The 20809-nt window shown below is 44.7% G+C and overlaps 1 protein-coding gene across 2 annotated transcripts in view; it reads left to right on the forward strand.

Annotated features, from left to right (window-relative positions):
* WIPF1 (WAS/WASL interacting protein family member 1) overlaps positions 1-20809 on the forward strand; it is a 58894-nt gene extending 38085 nt beyond the window's left edge. For both annotated transcript variants that reach the window (XM_075512467.1, XM_075512468.1), the window contains 7 exons: positions 3475-3563; positions 5105-5234; positions 7513-7692; positions 8901-9665; positions 12427-12639; positions 14356-14469; positions 15919-20809. In XM_075512467.1, the coding sequence (XP_075368582.1) occupies positions 3513-3563; positions 5105-5234; positions 7513-7692; positions 8901-9665; positions 12427-12639; positions 14356-14469; positions 15919-15974 (1509 nt within the window). In that variant the 5' untranslated portion in view covers positions 3475-3512 and the 3' untranslated portion in view covers positions 15975-20809. The remainder of the gene's footprint in view (positions 1-3474; positions 3564-5104; positions 5235-7512; positions 7693-8900; positions 9666-12426; positions 12640-14355; positions 14470-15918) is intronic.

Consider the following 20809-nt stretch of genomic DNA (forward strand, 5'->3'; position numbering starts at 1 on the left):
ACCCGCTTATAGTGATCAAATTTAAAAATCCAGAGCGCGCCCTTTTTTTTGCTTACAATAAGTCAGGCAAAGAAATAGATTGTATGAAATCTAACAACCGAACAGCAAGGGTGAGTTAGAGCTTCAAAGACAGAGGTGCCGCTTCTTGCTGCAAAGTTTCAGCTTGAGTTTCTGAAATTCTCTTTCTCAGGAGCAGGAGCAGAGTCAGAGAGTGACAAAAGTAAGAGTGAAGCAGTGTCGTAACTTGCATTTTAAGCTAAAATTTGACAAACTGGGGTATTTTACTGGCTCTGTAAGTGTATGCATTATGCTTTTGTGTGTGGGCATGCAAGTTTCTGAGCCGTGCCATATGATCTCTTTTCTGATGGCTCGTAAAGGAAGTGTGTGCTCTAGAACATCATGAGTAAACAGCTCTGCAGGATGCTTGCATTAAACTTCAAGCCAGTTCTGCCCGAGTTTGGCCTATTACAGAAGCTTGTCCTGTGCTTCCAAAATGCCATTTTCCAGACCCCCCTGCTAACTGCCCTGGGGGCTACAGGGCTTGTTCAGCAGTAGCTAAATGCGAAGCTCACCAGTGTGAAGCTGTATACCTAATTTCCACTCCTGTCCTGTTGAGAAAGCCCTTCAGTATCGGAAGAGGTACTAGCTAGTGCGCAGCTGGTGACTACAGGTACATCACAAGATGTCATCCCTCTGGAAGATGGGATAGGGAAAGAGGGGACACCCAGTGCCTTTCTCCCCCTTACCTCCTTGCAAATAATGTGTGCAGGGAAGATTTTGGAGAGGCTGCATGTGTCTGTGGGTAGTGGCTTCCCATTAGAGAACTCAGGCTTTGAGCATTACCTCGCTTCCCCTCTGTCCCCCCCCCATTCCTGAAGAAGCTGATCTAAAACAACCCAGTTAAAAAGAAAAAAAGTGGAACAGACCAGCACAAGCATGCAGAAAGCAATCACTTAACTGACAGGGAGGTAGACAAGTTATGGCATTTGCAAAAATACTGCTTTTTAGAGAAAGCGCTTCATAGACCAGCTGGCTCACTTGCTGCATTCAGGTCTGAGCTGCCTTAAGGAATTAATTTAAAAGTCTGATATCAAACCAAACTTTATTCTGCCTGCTCCAGAAACTTTCCCGTGGCACATGGAGTGCCGAGGAGACTCACGGCGCATTATCCAGACTGCTTTGGCCTCTTATCAAAGCAGTGCAGAGAGCAAAATTTCTCTTTCTCTTTTTAATCAGTTGAAGGAGTTAAAAGCTTGCTGAAATAGTCTAATGGCACAGTTATGCTAGAGACAACTGCAGCTGTGAAAAGACTGTGTTAAGAAACAGGATGGTTGTGGTCTGCTGTAAGAAATAATTTTCCTGTTGACTATTTTTTTAAACAGGAAGCTGAAGAACAAAGCAGCATTAGTCTTGGTGCTTTTAATAGGCTTCAGATTTCAAATATTGCATTTAGGATAAGCAGATCGGGAAGGGATAGGGCTTTGTGCAGAGTTTTATGTAACAACCGAGAGCCAGAAATAAGGAAGACGGGACTATAACTGAATTCAAGCAGATCCTCTGAATGTGAAGCTGATGCTTCTCTGGAGACGCCGTAAGATGCGCAGTAATGCACCAGAGGACTGATGAGAGCACGCCGGTCTGTTTGCAGGACTTTGCGACCGCGTGTGTTTGCACAGCACTGCGTAGGCTTGGCTTCACACAGTTTCCTCTTTGTCAGTCAGTCTGTCTGTCCGCCAGCTTCCCCTCTGCTCTGCTTGCTCTTTCACAGTAACCGGAAAGAGAAACAGTTTCTGCAGTATGGGAGAAGAAAACCTGCAAACCCTAGAGACAGTGGTAGTGCCTCACGCCACTTTGAACTCCATGGTTTTTTCAAGATAGTCAGCCAGAGCTAGATGTGTCCGACTCCTTTCCAAGCCCTTTCCTCCCTAAAGATTTTAGACAAAATCCATAGAAGTCTTATATCAGAAAAGCTTTCTTCTGAGGAAGGTAGCTCAGCAATTTTTTTTTGAGGGGAGGTTTACAGCTGTATTCTAATTCTTTTGAAGCATGAGCATCTGACGAGATAAATCTGTACTTCTAACCATTTTTTTGTCACACACATATCATGGATCATCTCAGAGGCATTACAGACTTTGTAGGTGGTGACTGACCTCAAACCCTCACTGCAAATGCCATTTTGTTCCATTCAGAACATTTTCCTAATGCTCATTTAAACTATAAAGGGTACTGTACCTAGCATGAAGTTGATTTGGCAGATACTGTGCTATTACAGTTCTCCTTGGTTTTATCAAAAACAATTAAGTGACTTCAGAAACTTAAGAGCTGTGTTTTCTTGTAAATAACTGCCCTGGGGACCTCAGCCATTAGCCTGGGGTTGTCTGGAGAATAACCCTTATTCCTGTTCCCACTGTGTTTACCTGTCTTGCGCAAACATTATATAAATGGTGGCAAATCACTGTTACTAAAGCTGGCTCAGGTGAATGGGCAAGAGCAAAGCACATGCTGAAATGCCATAGCACCATTAGAAAAGCCCTGGAGCCTCCGATAGGCGCGGTTCCACTGAGCAGCGTGCCAAAATGCCGCAAAAAGCCCTTGTGACTTGAAAAAAATTCCTTGATGCTTGTCCTTTCTTTTTTTTCATTTAATATTTTCGTTGCAATGAAGTTCTACATCTCAAGTGTGACCCTCGTAGGATTGCCCTAGATTGGAAGTTCTGCTTGGGCTGGGGAAAAGCGGGAACCCGGTCTCTGGCAGGGAAGCTTGGGGAAGGCTGAGCTTTGGCAGCCAGGCTTTTCCCTCTGCAGCAGCCTGTGGCTGAGAGGCCGGGCTGGCTGCTTGCTCTTCCTCCTCTGAGAAAGTGCACAGAGCATGACTGTGTGCTGCTCCTGAGGAGGAGGAAGGTGCATTCAGAGGTGATGATGGAGCTTGGAGTCTTCAGAATAAGCAGGGAGAAAGGAAGAAGCATGAGTCTTTCCTAGAGCTCTGCTGTTCCATAATATATGTGTGTGTGTGTGTATCTTCCAGAAATTTAAGGGCTTTAAAAGGTCAGCAGCTCTTTCTGAGTATGATCTTAAAGAGATGATGCCTTCTTGAAGTAGCAGTTGATGGTATAGCTACAGGATTATCCTGAAGTAATTCCACAGGAACAAGATTGTTGGATTAAACAGAGTTCAATTTTGTTATTGCATTTTTGTGCATTGCCATCCCAATGCATGGGTTGTGTATGTGTGCAAAACTGAATATGTATGTCTGTGAGTTTGTATGGCAAAGGGGATCACGTAGGGAGCCCCCATTTAAGGATGCAGCTGGTTTCCATCCAATGAAACATGAATTGCTTTTTACAGATTATTTAGACTTAGAAAATGTAGCAGATAAACCTGTTAGCTGCGAGGATGTTTTTTAGCTGAGTAGAAATTTGTTTATCAAGATTTATTAATCTCTAGGCCTTGTGTGTTTCTGTGTTGTGCTATGCAGGTTTCTTAGCAAGACCAGACGGAGCTCAGCCTTCCACCATGCCCGTGCCTCCCCCTCCAGCTCCCCCTCCACCCCCAACACTGGCCTTGGTAAGTTTTACAGGAGGTAAATATACCATATACACTGTCCTCTGTTGCTGCTTGTCATACTGAACAGGACATCCAGAGGCAGTGAGGTATGGATGAGGGTATGCATGATATTTGAGGAAAGCTCTCTGACATTTTGTTTATGGTTGATGATTGATCCTACAAGAGAGACAATCCCTTCCACTCCCTTCCAGTGCCCATATGGATGTCACTAGCCACATTGACTCTCCATCCTTCTCTTCCTCCCACACTGGTGGTTTGATCTGGTGTAGGGATCCTGGGTGGAGAGGCACAGCTCCTCAACAGCTTGTCTAAGTCAGGGGAATTGAAGTCTTGCTCTCCCCTTGCCTTTCTCCAGCCACGTACTCCCACCTTCTCCCCTGTTCTACTCTAGTACATGACCTGAGCTGGAAAAAATCAATCCTATTGTTTAAATTTGGTAAGGATAGTTCTTAGCCAGCATAGCTCCCTCAGCTAGCCTGTGGTATCAGAGCACAGGATCCACTGCTGCACAGCATGGTGGGTGAGACTACATAGGACCTGACTTAAGTCAGCCTAAGCTGGAAGAGAGCTTGTGCTGTGTTTGCCCTCCGACAGTCAGTCACCTCAACTGACGAGAAAGAAAAGGCTTCTTGAAATGCTGTTGTAAAGTACCAGATATTTTCATAGCAAAACCATAGCTGGTTACACAGCTAGGTTGGACTGTGCCGCTGAAGAGTCTTTCCCTCATTTTCCACCACAAGTAAGATATGGACTCTGTGCTTGGTCCCTCCATGGCAACTCTTGCCACCTTTCAGGAAATTTCCATAACACTGATCTGGTAAGTTAGAAAGCTTTTCAGGAACCACCATTTCCTAGAAGAAATAACCATATATACATGCATGCATGTGTGTGCATATATGTGTATGTTTGGGTTGGGTTTTTTTGTGGTTCTTCCTTGAAAAACTGTGTCATCAAAACATAAACTGAAAGGAGAGGACCATTGAGACAAACCTCATGCATCTAAAGGTTTTATTGGTTATATTTGAAGAGGTCTATATTGTTGAAGTGGTGATTGCCATTTTAAGTATTTCTATCAAAACTGTAATAGTAGATAAAGCTCCATCTTTCTTCTGATTTATCCAGAATTTGTATATTAGGAGTTTTCACTACAACTTTCAAGAATGTCCACCTTTTTGTGTAATCAAATTACGTGTGTAGTCTGTTCTTGTTCAGTCTCCAAAATGGCAATTTGCCACAGATGTGCCTTGGCTTTAAAAAATCAGAGACTCTAAATCTTGAGTTTAAAAAAAAGTGAATTCACATAGAAGCGTTCTGTTTCCAGTGAACAGTGTGAGTTAGAAAGCAGCAATGTTTGGGGCGTTGAGTCAGTAACAAGGCCGGCTACCTATAACATCATTCACAAAACCACATGTGGCACACTACCCACTCCAGTGCTGTTAAAACAGAAATTGAGGTCTCAGGTAACTACCATATTTGAGCAGAACTTTGTAGCTAGAAGTTGAGGTTTATTTTGCCTCCTCATTTTTAATTTCATTTTGCAGGCAAATACTGAAAAGCCATCCCTAAGCAGGTCAGAACAAGCAGGGCGAAATGCTCTATTATCTGATATTACCAAAGGAAAAAAGCTAAAGAAGACTGTTACTAATGACAGAAGTGCTCCAATTCTAGACAGTAAGTATGATTCTGCATGTTGGAGTTTCTGTATGTGTGAATGGTTCTACATATCTGAATGCAGACAATTATTTTATATATCATCAGATGAACTGCCATGAGAGAAGTAGGTAAAATAAAATGCCAGAAGTTGGCATGCATAAAAATAAATTCTGTTCATCATGGATTAAGTCAGCTGAGAAATCAAGTACTGCTTATGAAATGCGGGTGTTAATTTGTTTGCTTACTCTCATAAAGCAGTTCATTTTCTCGTTTGCTTAAATCGGAAAACTATGCAAACCCTACTAGGAGCTCTGCTGAGGAGCTGCAGCAGATCAGGCAAACAAACCCCTGTCAGGCCTGAGGAGAGCACAGAGAATAAAGTGGAATTTCGGATTCTACGTTTGCATATAAACATATGACATATAACAGTATAAAAATAAAGGCACCGCTGGCACGACCCCATTGGCTTGTTAATGGCCCCAGTACCACTTAAAGCAAAACCAGAGCCAGGAGCCACAGCCCCACCTGTGTGTCACTCTGCTCCACGCAGTTTTGCCGCTCCTGGAGTGACGCAGGGGTGTTATCTTTTTGGCTGAGCCTTGCTGGTCAGCTGCCCGGCGGTGCTCTGGCACAAGGCAGCAGCTCCACTTACCTGAATGGAGACAAGGTCTCCATCCAGCTGTGCTGCTGCTGTGTCTCACTGTACATCCTGGCAAGTGCTGAGAGGAGGCTGGAAAAGCCCATGTAGCAGAAGTATTGGGAAGACAGAACAGAAACAGGAGAAGAGCAAGGAACAAGGGCCTGCTACGTCAGAGGAACGGCATTTATTGCCTAGGAAGGGAAGACACTTCTACAGACTGATTAGCAAATGTGATACAGCTCAGTCCAGCTCTGGCCATGCAATTAAAGGCTGGACTGTGATAGGAAGATGATGAGGAAAGAAGGAAATGCCCAAAGGAGTGTGACCAAGTAAGAATAATTAAAAAAATAGATACAGTCCTGCAGTCAGCCAGGTACTTAGGTTTTAAACACTTGACTGTTATCTCTGAAAGCAAAGTTACATGTTCTAGCTATTGTAATGAGCTGGAGTAAAGCATTAAGGGGATTAAAGGAGGGGTAAACAGTAAGATTAAAATGATGTGGCCTATTATCTTGTTTACATGAATTAACAAATCATGATGAAAGACTAAACCATAGTAGCAGCATTTCTCCAGAGGTTCACGCCCTATGTGAGTCAGAGCTGAACTGAGCTAACATGCTTAAGAAAAGAGAAGGATGATGTGAAACATTCCCCCATGAACACATTCTTCCTCCTTTTTTCTGAGTGGGATTATTAGAAGTGCTTTTCATCCACAGGTTTTAATTACTTTAAATTCAGTGAAATTTTTACCCACCCAAAGTTGTGGAAATTGAGATGCCAAGAAATTAAGCCATTGATCCTCAGCCATGTAGCCCGTCATCTGAGAGCTGATCTCCACAGATATCCCAACCTGTGGGCCTGCTCATTTTGCAGTGATGCTCTGAATAGGGCTCTTTCCTGTATTTGTAGTTGTGGAAACACTTCCATTTTACTTTTAGCATCTCAGTGTTGTCACAGCAGAAATATTGACATTAGAGAAATGGGAGAAGAAAGGGACGGGGGCTGATAAATTAATTCCTGTCTATTGGAAAAATTAGCAGCTAATGATCCTGTCATTGCATTTCTGGACCTACAGGAAAGTAATCAGAAATGAAATCTCTTTCCCCACTAGGCTTTGTTTAAATAAATAATATGTTGCAACATCATCAATAGTGACAGAGTTCTGTGCGTTCCCAAAAGTGATCACCAGAGACACCTCCAAGAGGAAGGACACCTCTGTCTTCCTCCTTCCTTCCTCATTTCCCGTGAGATTGCCTTTTCTCTCGGTTTGCTTATGGAGAAGTGGAGGGGAAAGATAAGAGAGCAAAGAAGAAATGGGAAGCAGCTACAAAGATGCTAACAAAGACCTCTGATATTCTCAGAGGTCCTGTCCATGCTCAGTTCCAGATTCTCCATAGTGACTGGTTCTCTGCTTTCCAGTCCAGAGCACACTAAAGGAAAGTGATGGCTTAATAAAACACAGTGGCTATGTTTATTGCACCACCTCTTCCATGGTGCAATAGTGGTGGCGATGGTAGCTGTGATGATCCAACCTGAACAAGGGCTTGTGTGTTTTGAAAGCGCGTCCATTTTTCCCCAGCTACAAGCGTTGCTCTAATGACTTTGCAGGACCAGTCTCACTTATTTGCCTAACGTGGGGGATTTTTTTCCCAACAGAACCCAAAGGACCGGGTGGAGGTGGCGGCGGTGGCTTTGGAGGAGGTGGTGGTGGTGGCAGCAGCGGGGGTTTTGGTGGTGGCGGTAGTGGCAGCTTCGGTGGTGGTGGACCACCTGGCCTTGGAGGCCTTTTTCAAGCAGGAATGCCAAAGCTCAGATCTGCTGCAAGTCGAGATGCCGGTAAGAAAGACCTCGCAGTTCCAGTGTGAAAAAGTAAATGAAATGTAATTTTCATCCTGAATGTTGTTTTATTCTTAATACTAGGTTTTATGAGGGACAAGTGAGACTCCTCTTTCTACCCATCCTCCTAGTTATTGATGAAAACTAAAGATCTCAGCAATGTTGAATTGCTACCTGCAAAGTACAGTCTGCGTACTTTGGCAGACTAGGTCCTGCCTTAGCTGTGGGTGTGCAGGACCATAGGGGAGCATAAGAGGTTTCCAGGTTAATTCTCCCTTGTGCACCAGGAAAAAGGATATACTTTCCAAATGGAAAGTACATCTGCGTCAGCTCCACAACAGCATGATTTAGCACTTAAGGAGTGCATGAGGCATCCCAGCTGGCTGGTACGCACACTGCAGTTGGAGGCTTGTCTGGGGCACACACTATATTCCTCTGGCTGGCAAAACAGCTGCCCGAAGCCTCGTGCCCCCTTGAAACGAAGGAGATCTGGGGCCAGTGAGTTTTGTAAGGTTAAGGACGTAGGATTTCACGCTTGTTGAAGGAGGACTGGGCAATGGGGGTTGTAGGGTGTTGCGAACTTTATGTATTTTATAGACTAACATAATTTTTCAGCACGTGTGCAAAACAGTCTGTTGGAGCTGGTATTTTCTATTGTGTCACAGTCTATTTTCGGAACTTTTATTAATACAAAAGTTCCTGGCACCACAGAACAGTACTTCTTCAACTGCAAGGCTGGCTGCCTTCTTCCTGAGGGGCACAAGTACATCCTTAGATAACAGCTACTAGAAAAGCCTGAAAGGAGCCTTTTGCTGGACTGTTGTTGTTAAATATCATTTAAAAGCTAAGGTTTCTTTGCTTTCACGTTGATGGTATCAAATACTTGCCCGTCACCATTTCACCCCTCCCCGTGTTATTGCTTGCCGTGTGATGGCTGCCTCAGTTGCGTGACCTCGCGGCCACTCTGGTCTCTCAGGAGTCATCCCTCATAAGCATTATCAGGATGTAACCAGCTACTCTGGAGCGGTTCCCCAGCGCTATCAGAACCGCTGCTCGCTGCTCCTGGGAGCCAAGCCCTGAAGGCTTGCGTGCCCGGTGCCGGGGCGGACCCCCTTAGCGTTTGCAGTGCCTCAAGGCGCAGCCCGTTAGGAAACCGTGGGGCGAAGCCCCTGTCCGATGGATGCTGATGCCCTCTCCTGTCTCCGCAGACGCCGGGGGAGGCCGCCCGCCCGCCCTGCCACCCGGAGGCCGCTCCGCAGCCGCCAAGCCCTTCTCTCCGCCGAGCGGCCCGCCGCGCTTCCCGGGGCCGCCCTCGGGGCCGCGGCCCTCCGCTCCCGAGCCGCAGAGGAGCCGCATGCCGCCGCCGAGGCCCGACGTCGGCTCCAAGCCCGAGGCCGTGCCGCCGCCGGTGCCCAGCACGCCCCGGCCCATCGCCTCCAGCCTGCACAACAGGGTGTCGCCGCCGGTGCCGGGCGTGAGCCGGCAGCCCAGCCTGGGGCCCTCGCCCCCGCCGTTCCCGGGCAGCCGGAGCGCGGGGCCGGCCGCGGCCCCCCGGCAGCCCGGCCCCAGCGCGGCGGCCCCCTTCTCCGGCCGGCCGCCGCTGCCGCCCACCCCGGGCCGGCCGGCGGAGGACAAGCCGCCGCCCCCGCCGCCCCCCGCCGGGCACAGGCCGCCCGCCGCCCGGGAGGCGGCTCTGCCCCCGCCGCCGCCGCAGAACAGCAAGCCGCCCGTGCCCTCCGCCCCCCGGCCCGCCCTCGGCGCCCCGGCCCCCCCGCCGCCCCCCAGCAGGCCGGGGCCGCCGCCCGTCCCGCCCGTCCCCGGCGGCAGCGACGAGATGCCGCGGCTGCCCCAGAGGAACATCTCGCTGGGGTCCTCCTCGGCGCCCGGCGGCGGAGCGGGCCGCTCCGGACCCCTGCCCCCCCCGCCCAGCGAGAGGCCCCCGCCGCCCGTCAGAGACCCCCCCAGCCGGTCAGGTAGGGAGCCGGGGCGGCGCTGGAAGGTGGGGGGAGCCGGGGGGCCGAGGGCCCCGAGCTTGGCGGGGTGGAACAGATGAAGTGGCGGTGCTTTACGGAAAGGGGAGTTTTCCGTCTGCCCGGCGGCGGTGGCCCTGCCCCTTGCAGCGTGACCCGAAATCTCCAGCCGTCCCGCCCTGATAGAGCCCCGCAGGTGCTTCACCTGCTGTGGCCCAGAAGGAGCCGCAGCCTCGGATAGCTTCGGCGGGGCCGTCCCTTTGTCGCCGGGTGCCATGCCCAGAGGCGCTGGCGGGCGGCGGGGGCAGCGCCTTCCCGCCAGCCGCTGCCAGGCACCCACCGGCTGTGCGCGGGCGGCGAGCGGTGCTGTGGGGCACGAGGGGTTCTGCCGCTGGGAGCGCGGGTTTACGGGCGTCACGGTGGCTTAAGGGAGGTCACTGTGCATCACCAGCCTGCTCACGTGTGCTTTCGCAGCTCTCAGCAACTTTTCGTTATAATTACTGTAATTACGAAGGGTTGCGAACAGGAGGTTTCCCCATTATGTTCTTTGATGCAAAGAAGCTGTTTTATCGAGCTTCTGATAGGTGACAGCATTTGCCTTCCTGAGTCAACCAGCGTGAGCTGATGGTGGCGTTGTCGTGAATGGAGGTTTGCAGAACCCGACCTCCTACGTGTTGGGAGACACGAACACTTACAGCCAAATACAAATTATTTTAATAAAAGACCTAGCCAACAGTTGTTAAATATAATGGCAGTTGTTACAGCGTGACTAACTCCTGTTACTTACCGTATGCAGGTTTCAAATAAGACTAAAAATAGAATTGTCTCCTTTGAGTTATTTCATAATATACTTGGTCCTCTGTGACAACTATGGTTCATAACTTTTAAGAATTGCACATCATAACTTAGCTCTCTTAATACCTGATGGTTCTCCCTTTGGAGATGAGAGAATTTAGGCACAAACAGCCAGGCCCTATAACATCAGGAAGGGAGAAGCATTGCACAGAAGGTGATGCTGGAAAGCTCCATAGAGTTGCCTTTCATTTCATCCTTTGGAATAAAAATCTGGAATCATCTCAAACCTGCCCAATCCTGGGCAATAGAGATGAATGTCATGGGAGCTCCCACAGGTGACAGCCGTCCGTGTTGCTTTCCAGATCCTTGAACCAGCCTGGATCTCCTGTAGCACAGCGCCTGCAGCAGCCATGCAGCTACAGAAAATGCTGGCCCCAAAACCGTGCTTTGTGGAGCTGGTTGCCAGCCCAAAGGATGGCACGATGCCAGCACAGCCTGCAGTAAATAAATCAGAGAAATCTTGTCATATTTGACTGGGAGCATAGATCAAAGTTGCAGAGAGCGTCTGCAATTATTCAGACACTTCCAAGAGCTTCCACCAGTGCTTTCCTGGTTGGCTCTTTTCTGAGGCAGATGGTTTTAGCAAATCTGCACTACCTTTCTGCTGGCTTAATAAGGAGAAGGAATTTGTAGCAATAAATTATAAATGTAAATACTCCTATTCTGCAGTGGTTCAGTATAGATGATGGGATTTAGGCAGGTTTAGAGAGAGAGCAAGTAAAACTATTCTGAAAGTTGCTAAATGCTTCTCGTTCTTAGAAACCATTCCCTGAAGGCAAATTTTAGTAATTTGTAAAAAAAGAAAAAAACAAAAAAGAAAAAAAAACTCCACAAAGTACAGCGTGTTTCTTGAAGCATGTTTCAACGCTTGTCGCTGAGACACAATATCTGCTGCTCTCTTTTTCCAAATGCACATCTGTAGCTAGATTTCATCAGGACAAGGAAGCATTTCATAAAAATGAACATAATTGTCAGTTGCCCAACCGCACCACCAGAGGCAGTGAGACCTTTGAACACGCATAGCACTCCACACCCTCTGCTTTGTCTCCTCGTGTCCTAAGCATGGGTACCTCTCTCCCTGGCAGCAGCAGCTTTCTTGCCTTTATTTACCGGCTCCTCTCGGAGCAGCGCCCTTCCCCTGCCCTCAGGACAGCCCTGGTCCTGTGTTACGTGGGCTGTGCCTTCGTATTTGACCTGTCGTGTCACCATGCCAGTTACTCAGATACACAGACACTGGGAATGCCAGTCTATGTGTGAGGTCTGTTTCCAGTTTAGCAGGAGGTGGATACGCTCCAACTACCAAAAAACCTGGCATGGAGCACATACGTTTATAAATGAGTGGGCTGATACCATGCTGCTTAATGCTGCCACTCCTGGGCTGAATGCCCCTGTGTGCCACTGCAGACCCTGGCTGTGACACCCAGAGGGGACCACCCCTATGGACAAAGAGCTCTTCTGCTACATGTCTTCTTGCCTTGCAATGGTACATGGAATGGAAATGGGCTATGGTTTGGACCTCCAGAGTACCCTGAATTCCGGCTGTAACTTCTGCTTGTTGTGGGCAATGTAATTTAGAGTGGTTTAAAAGTGGCTTCAAGGACCAGCACCTCTACAGAGGCTTCTGTAGCTGAGGGAAATGGGAATATGGTCACTGAGGCGTATTTATGCCTAGATATACCCTGCTCCCCTGATCTCTACTCTTCAAATCAGCACCAACTCCCTAGAGAGCCCTGGAGAGCAGGGAAGTGGGTGCTGAGGGTGATTCCCCCTCGGGGCCGAGGGTCCCAAGCCAGCTCACCCTCTCTGGTTTGTTAGCGGGAGGCCATGGGATGCAGGCAGCAGCTTACCACCGGCAGAATAACCCCTGGTGCAAACGGCATTTGTGTGCTTGCCTCTTGTCTTGCTCCAGGCCCCCTCCCACCACCTCCTCCAATAAGCAGGAATGGAAGCACTTCAAGGGCTTTGCCTGCTACTCCCCAGCTGCCTTCCCGGGCAGGCCTGGACAACCAGAGAGCTGGACCACGACCGCCACTTCCCCCCGACAGGCCGGGCTCAGCAGCGCCGCCACCACCACCGCCACCTTCATCAGCTGTCAGAAACGGCTTCCAGGATCCAGGTGATGGTAAGCCATCCTTCTAGTTGTTTGCCTTTGACAGAGACCGTGTAGTGGCTTTTGGCCTTAATACATCAAAAAAGGTTTGGGATAGAGGCGTTGTTTCTAGTGCAGACGACCTTTGATTTCTGACCAACAGAGGTGTCATTTGGGTCTCGATGCCAAGTAAGAACGGAATAAATATGCCATATATAGAGAGCTGAACTGCAAAGTCGTCAATATAGTCTCCAAAATAACCCCTTGAAAAACAGCCTGAAAAAAAGAAACATATTCACCGTGCTTTGCTTTGCTACAATACAGAAATAAGGTCTAAGGGGATTGTTCTGACTCTAATAAGAATTCAAACCATAGCTACCCTAAGACTCTTTGGAAGTCAGAACAAGTTAGATGATGACTCAAAAGCTGAAAGCTGAAAAACAGATGAGGGAAGAGATTGTCAGAACGCTGCTGAAAATAAGTATCTCTCTTTTTGCTAGTGTTTATTGAAAAGGTGAGGTCCAAGATCACTGTTTTAAAGATTTGTGTTTTAAAGATTCATTGTGCTTTTCTTTTTAATTGTTTTCTATTTGCAAAGGACAGATAAATCTTTCAGCTAATGATGGGAGGCCAAAATTGGTATTTCTGACATTTATGAGGTTAGAAAAAGCAAGCAGAAAATAAACTGTAACTCATGCTTTTGAAGCATCTTCACACATCAGGTAAGGCAGGTGGGTCACAGACACATTTTTTCCTACACAAGTCATTTGCAGGGTTCAGAACCTGCAGCTCCTTTACACACTGGTTTCTAATTGCAACCATTGGGAGTAAACATAGAAAAACTGGATCCCAGCAAATAACCGCATGCAGAAATACCAGGCAAAACTTACTCAGCTGTTCATTACATTATGCAATAAAATATAACAGTATCGCAAGAAAGTTATGGTTGCGAAGTCCTGAAGCAACCAAGTGAAGAAATGACAAAGTTTAATATAGCCCACACTTTCTTTCTTGGGCCTCCAAATTCAAGTGCAGAACAGAGCTCTGTAAACGTTTCCTATTATTTCAATGAAGAAACTGATCAGCTTGCTTTATTCTTTAGAATCAGTAGTAGACTCAGTAAGTACATCAGTAAGGCCCCTGTAGTCTCAAGAGATGTAGTTTCAACTGATACATTTTTCCATTTTTGACACGAGTTACATACAGGTTTCTCTGTCATAAATTTTATCATAATGGCCCCGAATTTCTTTTTCCTGTATAAAAAATAAGAAAGAAAAACCACTGTTTATAGGTCAGTGTGCTTTTAGTGATGCTTTTGAGCTCTGTATATCAATGAAGTACAAATATCAGAAAATTCTATACCCAGGAACAAAATAGTGTTCTGAAATAGGAGATACTATGCATTTCTGGTAACACATATATAGGTATGCGTGCGTGTGTTAAAAAAGCAGATCTATTATACATGGAAGGGAACATAGCACTTATTTCAGTGGAATTATGGCCATTTTCCTGATCTGTGATTTTGTGTTAAATTGGCTAAGTGATCAGTTAAAGTTAATAAGAATTTTCATTCTCAAACTAACCTAAAGCATCTTCTTCCCTGACTTCCCAATAGGATGCTGGTTCAATAATCAGCTATGTAAGCATTTTGCAATACAAAACATGTATTAAATGTGATGTTAATGTCGATTTACTTTCCTGAAGCTATGTCACAAAACTAACGAGTAACTTGCGTGGGATTTTTTTCAGATGAATGGGAAAGCAGATTTTCTTTTCATCCTATATCTGATTTGCCACCTCCAGAGCCATATGTACCCATGAACAGAAGTTATCCCAGTAAACTAGCAAGAAATGAAAGTAGAGGTAAGTTTGTTCCACCTCTGCTGTTGGAATTTCAGCATATTGTCCTAAAACCAATGTGGATGGGGAATAGACTGGATGCTGGCTGAGGTTGCAAAACTTCTCAGACTAACAGCCTGGTCACCTTTCCCCACCACACAGAAAAAGCTAAATCCAGGCACAAGCACAAGCCCTGTGTTCACAGTTTAAGAGGGCTTGTGCCCTCTTAAGTTTAAGTGCCCTCTTAAGTTCACAGTTTAAGAGGGCTTGTGCTTCACAGGCCCTCTTCACAGGCCCTGCTTCACAGGCACAAGCCCTCTTCAACTTGTATTTGAGGGGGGAATTGTTTGGTTTTGAAGTTGGAACATGTATTGTAAGAGACCACCTTTGCCATTATAGTCAGGCCTTCTGCTACAGGCAGCCAGAACCACAAAATCCCCTAGGACTTCCTCCTCATTTCCCATCTAAATTCATGGACAACTCATTTATTCTTGTGCCAACATCATCCTTGAGTTTAGTTATCCTCCCTCCTTGGTGTGTTAAACCCCTAATATTTTTTAAGACAACAGGTGTACCCTCATCTTAGCTTTTCTTTTGCTGGGCTGATTAAATCAGGACGTACTACGCTCTGCTTCCAAGCTATGTTCTCTGATCATCAGGGTTGCTTCTGTATACATTTCAGTTTGATTTTGTCTTTTCCAATCAGTGTTATGTGCTGTTCCAGTTCAGGTCTAAACCATGTCTTCTACAGCGACATAAATGTTTCCTATCTTCATTAGTGGTATTTTGCCTGATACACCCAAGGATCAATTTACTTCTTTCACAACCAGTGACATCGGTGGCTCATAGTTATCCTGTAATCATCTGTACACTCAGATGTTTCTCTCTCTCTCTCCTGTTTCCAAATGATGAGGTTTTGGTTTGGAGCAGAAATTCCTGTTAGTCTCTGACCCTTCACTTTGCCCTGTTAGCTTTCATCCCATTCTCATATTACTCCACAAAGAAAGGCAAAGTAATATGTGCATTTTTTATGTTTCCTTTAATGAGTTTGCAATTAAAATCTTCATATAGGGAAAAACATGAAGAGCTTTGAAATGTTACTGTATTTAGAGCTTGCCACTTTCATTGAAATTTGCATTTGTTACAAGTAGCACTGAGAAGGTATGTGTTGGCATAAAATAGTAAGGCTAACAAGAGCTATCATTCTGTTTTGAGAAGGAGACAAAGGACTAAAATACATATGCTTTCCAGACATTTGGGGATAGCATTAGTTAAAAACTTTCTTTTACACTGTTTGAAGTTCTGATGTTGTTTAATAAACTAACCAGAAACTCTACAAAGATTTTTTAGTAAAATGGCTAGGCAAGAAAATTAGTAGATCTTCACCAGTTACTGAATTAATGGCTTGGATGTAAACTCCCACTTTAAAAGCATCCAGGAGGAGTAACACAAAAAACTTTCTTTCTCTTTTAGGTGGCTCTGGCCGAAAAGAAAGAGGTGCCCCCCCGCTTCCGCCTATACCAAGGTGAAATGGGTTCTGGCCCATCTTTGGGCGACGTCTGTTTTCAAGTTTCCTTCGAGTCACCTCTCCTGTCCACATCATTGGAAAGTTGTCTGTTTTGCTTTATTTCCACTTTTGGCTTGTCGGCTGGAACAAACTTCAGTCTCTAGTACAGAAGTAATAGATGCAGCTTATGAACTATAGTTGCTCAAAGCTATAAATTTTATTTGCTTATACTGCAGGCAGTCATGAAAGGCATTTTGTGGACCATACACAACATACGTGCGTCATGCTTACCATGTTCAGCCCTGTCCCCTTGAGAGCTCCACGGGAGGTCTGGCTTTGAATTTAATGAGAGCTGGAACAAAGCTGTTTCATTCACTTTGGGTACAGTGGCTGTATTATTTGAATGATAACGTACAATCTATTTGCTGTTTAAAAAACAGTTGCTGGGGAAAACCATGTAGTCAAGAGTCCCCTGGATCCTTCTTTGCATGCCTAACTTGGCCCATCTGCTTCTGCAAGCCATAGACCTACTACGTGGTGACCAAGATTTCATCCTAAACCTTTTTACTTCAGCTTAGCCAGGCAAATCTTATTTTAAGCAATAGATAGCACATCCTGCCCCGAGGATGGAGTGTGTCTGGCCTTGTTTTTATCTGCGGAGAATCTTCCAAAGAAAAGCACAAGTGAAGAATTCAGCAGCATAAAAATATCTTTTTTTTTTATCCCTCTTTCCTTATTTTTTAATAGTGTTATGCTTTTAGTCACCTAATTCTTTCCTACTCTGATGTGGACCAACCCACAGTCATCCAAGTCCTGGATTATTGTAACGGCCTCTACCTGAGACTACATGCGAAGAGTCCTCAGAAAGTAGTCTTGGTGCAAATGCAGCAATTATTGTAGTTGCAGGCTCCTTCTGTAAAGCATCGCTAACACCAGCGCTCCACAGACTGCTTTCCAGTTGTTTCTTAGGTACAATTAGATGATGGGTTTTGACTTAAAAAGCTTCCTAGGGCTTAGGTCACAAGTCTCAGCGAGATTGTATTTGACTTGCGTTACAGTGGAGCAGCTGAGGTCAAAAATGTGCGTAAGTGAAAGCCCTTTGATGTAGTGAAGGAGGTCTGGGGGTTGTGCGTTCAAGTGGGAGCATCAGCTCCAAAATTTGCTGTCTGCACTAGTTCAAGAGAAATGGGAATATTTGGCCTTCTGAGTTTACCATGCCTGTCCTTTCAAACTTAGCTGAAAGGAGTCTCTGCAGAGAGCTGCAGGGCTTACATTAATAGAAGAGAGAGTAAAGTATTCTAACATTGTGCAATTGGTTAAAGTGTTTAATGGCTTTTGAATTTTGTATATGAGAAAAGAGTTCATTGTGTGAGTGCATTTTACAAATTGATCTAAATGCATATAAAATGTCTTTGGAAATTAGAAGAAGATTATAATTCTGGATTTGAAATATTGCTGAATGATAGCTCTTTGTTAATGGGACTTCTGAAGGTTAGCTCTGACAAATTTCTCCTCTGTCTCCTTAACAGTTTCTGTTTCTTCAACATACTCCTTGGGATCCCTACCAAGCCTGTATCAGCAGCCATGCTTCACAGGGTGTTGCTCAAAAAAAAAAAAAGAAAAACTAGTCATGTAGGCTAAGAAAATGTTTCTTTAGCATGGGGAGACATGATCCTAAGTACACTCTGCAGCTAGAATGAGGTCAGTCCTTGAAAATCTAGGGAATTTACCCAAAGAGTCTGGACCCCACTGAAGTGTTTGTGTGTAGGGCTTTTTGCTCTGTCAGTGGGCGTGGAGGGGCAGGTGCCCTTTTTGCCCAACAGCCTGGACAGTCACAGTGAAGGGGATGAGACAGTTGGATTTGGCCAGATCAAATTTAATTTGGCCTTTTCAGTGTTTGTTTACAAAATCTTGTTAGTGATAGCATTTGATTATGTACCTGTTTTTTACATTTTTATATCTAATGACCTATTTTAAGTTACTATTTATGGTCTTGAACCTGCAATTAATGCGCAGGCGCAGGGATGTATCTACATCTAATTGCAGGATCGTGGCTGTAAGAGTTTCTTAAACGGATATTAGTGGGACCTCCATGTGACAGGTGCACCTTGGGATCAAACCTAGCACAATACTGAATTTGTATATGTATTTTATGGATGTCACTTAAAGTGCCTGTCTCTTTGGGATATTATTATGTGAATAGAAGTCCAAATAAGATTTTTAGGATAATAACTTAAAGGATAAATTATTGTATTCATGTTTTTCAACTGAAGCACTTATAACTTTCTAAGGAACAACATTTTGAATTTAAGAATACAGTATTTTCAGTACCTTGACCTGCCAAATCCTTATTAATATCCAAATAGCTATGCAGCCTAAAAACCAAAAAAAACCCTCCAGAAACTATACCTTTTTAGTAACTTACCTGCTTCCAGCATGACTGTTTTACTTTGAGTAAGTCAATGAAAATGCTGCACATTGTTCTGCCAACTCTCTGCATCATTCAAAATATCCTATATTTGATGTTTTGAGCAAGGTTTTCTGACCAGAAATTCTGGACCACTACCAAAGACTTGGCAAACCAGCTTCAGTCTCACTTTAGAATGTGCTGTGTAAAAGGCCCTCAGTCAACAAGCCAAGAAACTTGAGCTGCTTTGGTTTTAGCACTTCTTTGTACTATAGAAACCTCTTCAGAATGGATGTTTGGCATATATGTAAAATAGCTTAACAATGCAGAAAGAGGTATTTTTTCACCCAACAACAACTTTACTATTTATATCTTTTGCTATAAAAGTCCCTAGATATATTCCAGAACAATGCAGCATTTTATCATTCAATATATTGCTTCATATATCAGTAGCTAATTAGAATATGATCAGTATTAAAGTATTTATTTCACTATGAAGTGTTAAAAAAGAAGAATGCAAGACATATTGAATCAGTGGTGCCTTATGACTTTCTTAGTCAACTTTTCTGTGTCTCACTAGAAAAATGAATAGGTGTTGCTTTTCCAAGTCCTCATGTAATGTAAATAGTGCCAACAGTAGCGTTATGCAGTGTTTGAGCCAAGTCCTGCTGTTGTAATATGCTCGGTCTGCCAACTTCAGACGGAGCTCCGTGTATGGAGAGACTATTGGATCACTATTGGATCTTTAGGTGAGATGGAGGTGGGCACTGGTTAACCTCACAATCATTTGTTGGTATTGCTCTGGAAATTCAACTCTTTCCCAAAAACAGTGTCTCACTCTGCTGTCCATACAGCCCAGCTGACTTCAGCGTGGTTGCATAGGTTATTAGAGGACTAAATTTGATTCACTGCTTGCATATAGGATTTAGTGCGTTTGCTTCAATGGCATTGTATTATAAACCTTCACACCTCAAACTATCTTTTTATGTCATCACTAAGACTCGCATTGTATGACAACAGCCACGGATGTTCTTTTTTGTTTAATTGAAGTCAGTAAATAAAATGGGAATAACTTTTGTACCATGTGGCAATAACTTCTGCTCAATATTTTTGAAGAAAAGCACACGTTATGTCTGTTACGACTTTCTGCACCAGCCATTGGGAGAACAGGTCACAGTGACTGATGTTCAGAATTGTTAAAGGAAACGCAGCTTGTGATTCAGGAAGCATGTATTTCTGTAAATTAACTACTTCTTAAATAAGGTCGCAAAGTTCTTGTTTAGAAGCCAGCATTTCCCAACACTAACAGAATTATAAGAACAATTTTTTTTCTGCAAGACTGAACTGTTAAAGAAGTCCCTTAAATTGTCACTTAAAAAAATGGACGGTAGTTTCTCCTTGCAGCAACAACTGTTTACATGTCACTTGTAGAAGTAGGTCTCTGTTGGAGCAGAGGATGAGGGAACTAAACTGCTATCGTGCTTCACATGTATTGTAACAATAATTTTCTGTGCAAAAGTATGCAAATAGAAAGGGTACTTTTTGCCTTGGGAGCAAAGAATGTAGTTGAATGATCAAACTGGGATTATTTCAAGCAGAATGTCAAATGTCAAGAGACCTAGAGAGGGCCCCTCAGCCACAGGACGCTGGAAAGGAGAAGAGTGCTCAAGGAAATACAAACTAATTGGCTGAATGTTGCTATCAATACTGGAGTACAAATCATGATCTAAAATATGCATGTATGTAATACCACATCGCAGTAGCGTGAACACCGTTGTCTCACAGTCAGGTGCGAACAACCTCTTACGGCGGTACATTGACTCTGTATAACATATGTTGTATGAACTTTAATCTTTCTAGCGGTATTCACCAGAAAAGAAGGAGAATCTCTTACCTAAGGTGTCTGGTAACACATAAAGTGTCGCTAGTTCATGGCATGGTGCTTCATGTACATAGGAAAAAATGGGGATCTTCTAGCCTGTAAGGTGGAAGTGTCTGGACCATTCAGTTAAAATGTAAACCTGGAGCACTGGCAAAAAGGGAAATGTTGGAGTTACTCAGCAGAAGCAGGGCACACGTTCTCACTTCTCAGTGACTGAATATGCGGCAGGTAGGTAGGCAGACTAAGAGAAAAAAATGGAAACCGCATGTCTTAAAAAAGGGAGTAACCCTTCAGTATGTTGCCGTTGTGAAATACAGTTTGTCTGTGAAATGTTCCTTAGTGTAAACTAATGCATGCAAAGGAAGACCTCTAAATTTGGACTTCCAAAGCCACACAAGACTGTGAAAGAGAGAGAAATGTAACTTAAAACATAGGCCGAGCAGAAAGTAACATGTTTTTATCAGATGCTTAAAGTTTGAGCTTTTATAAAATATTAATCTAGTTCTGTGAATATTTTTTTTGCTTAACATTTATTTTGTATGTGATTTTGTTCTCCTCATTTTTCTGT

Source organism: Mycteria americana, chromosome 9 (assembly GCF_035582795.1).
Source record: "Mycteria americana isolate JAX WOST 10 ecotype Jacksonville Zoo and Gardens chromosome 9, USCA_MyAme_1.0, whole genome shotgun sequence".
Taxonomy (NCBI): Eukaryota; Metazoa; Chordata; class Aves; order Ciconiiformes; family Ciconiidae; genus Mycteria; species Mycteria americana.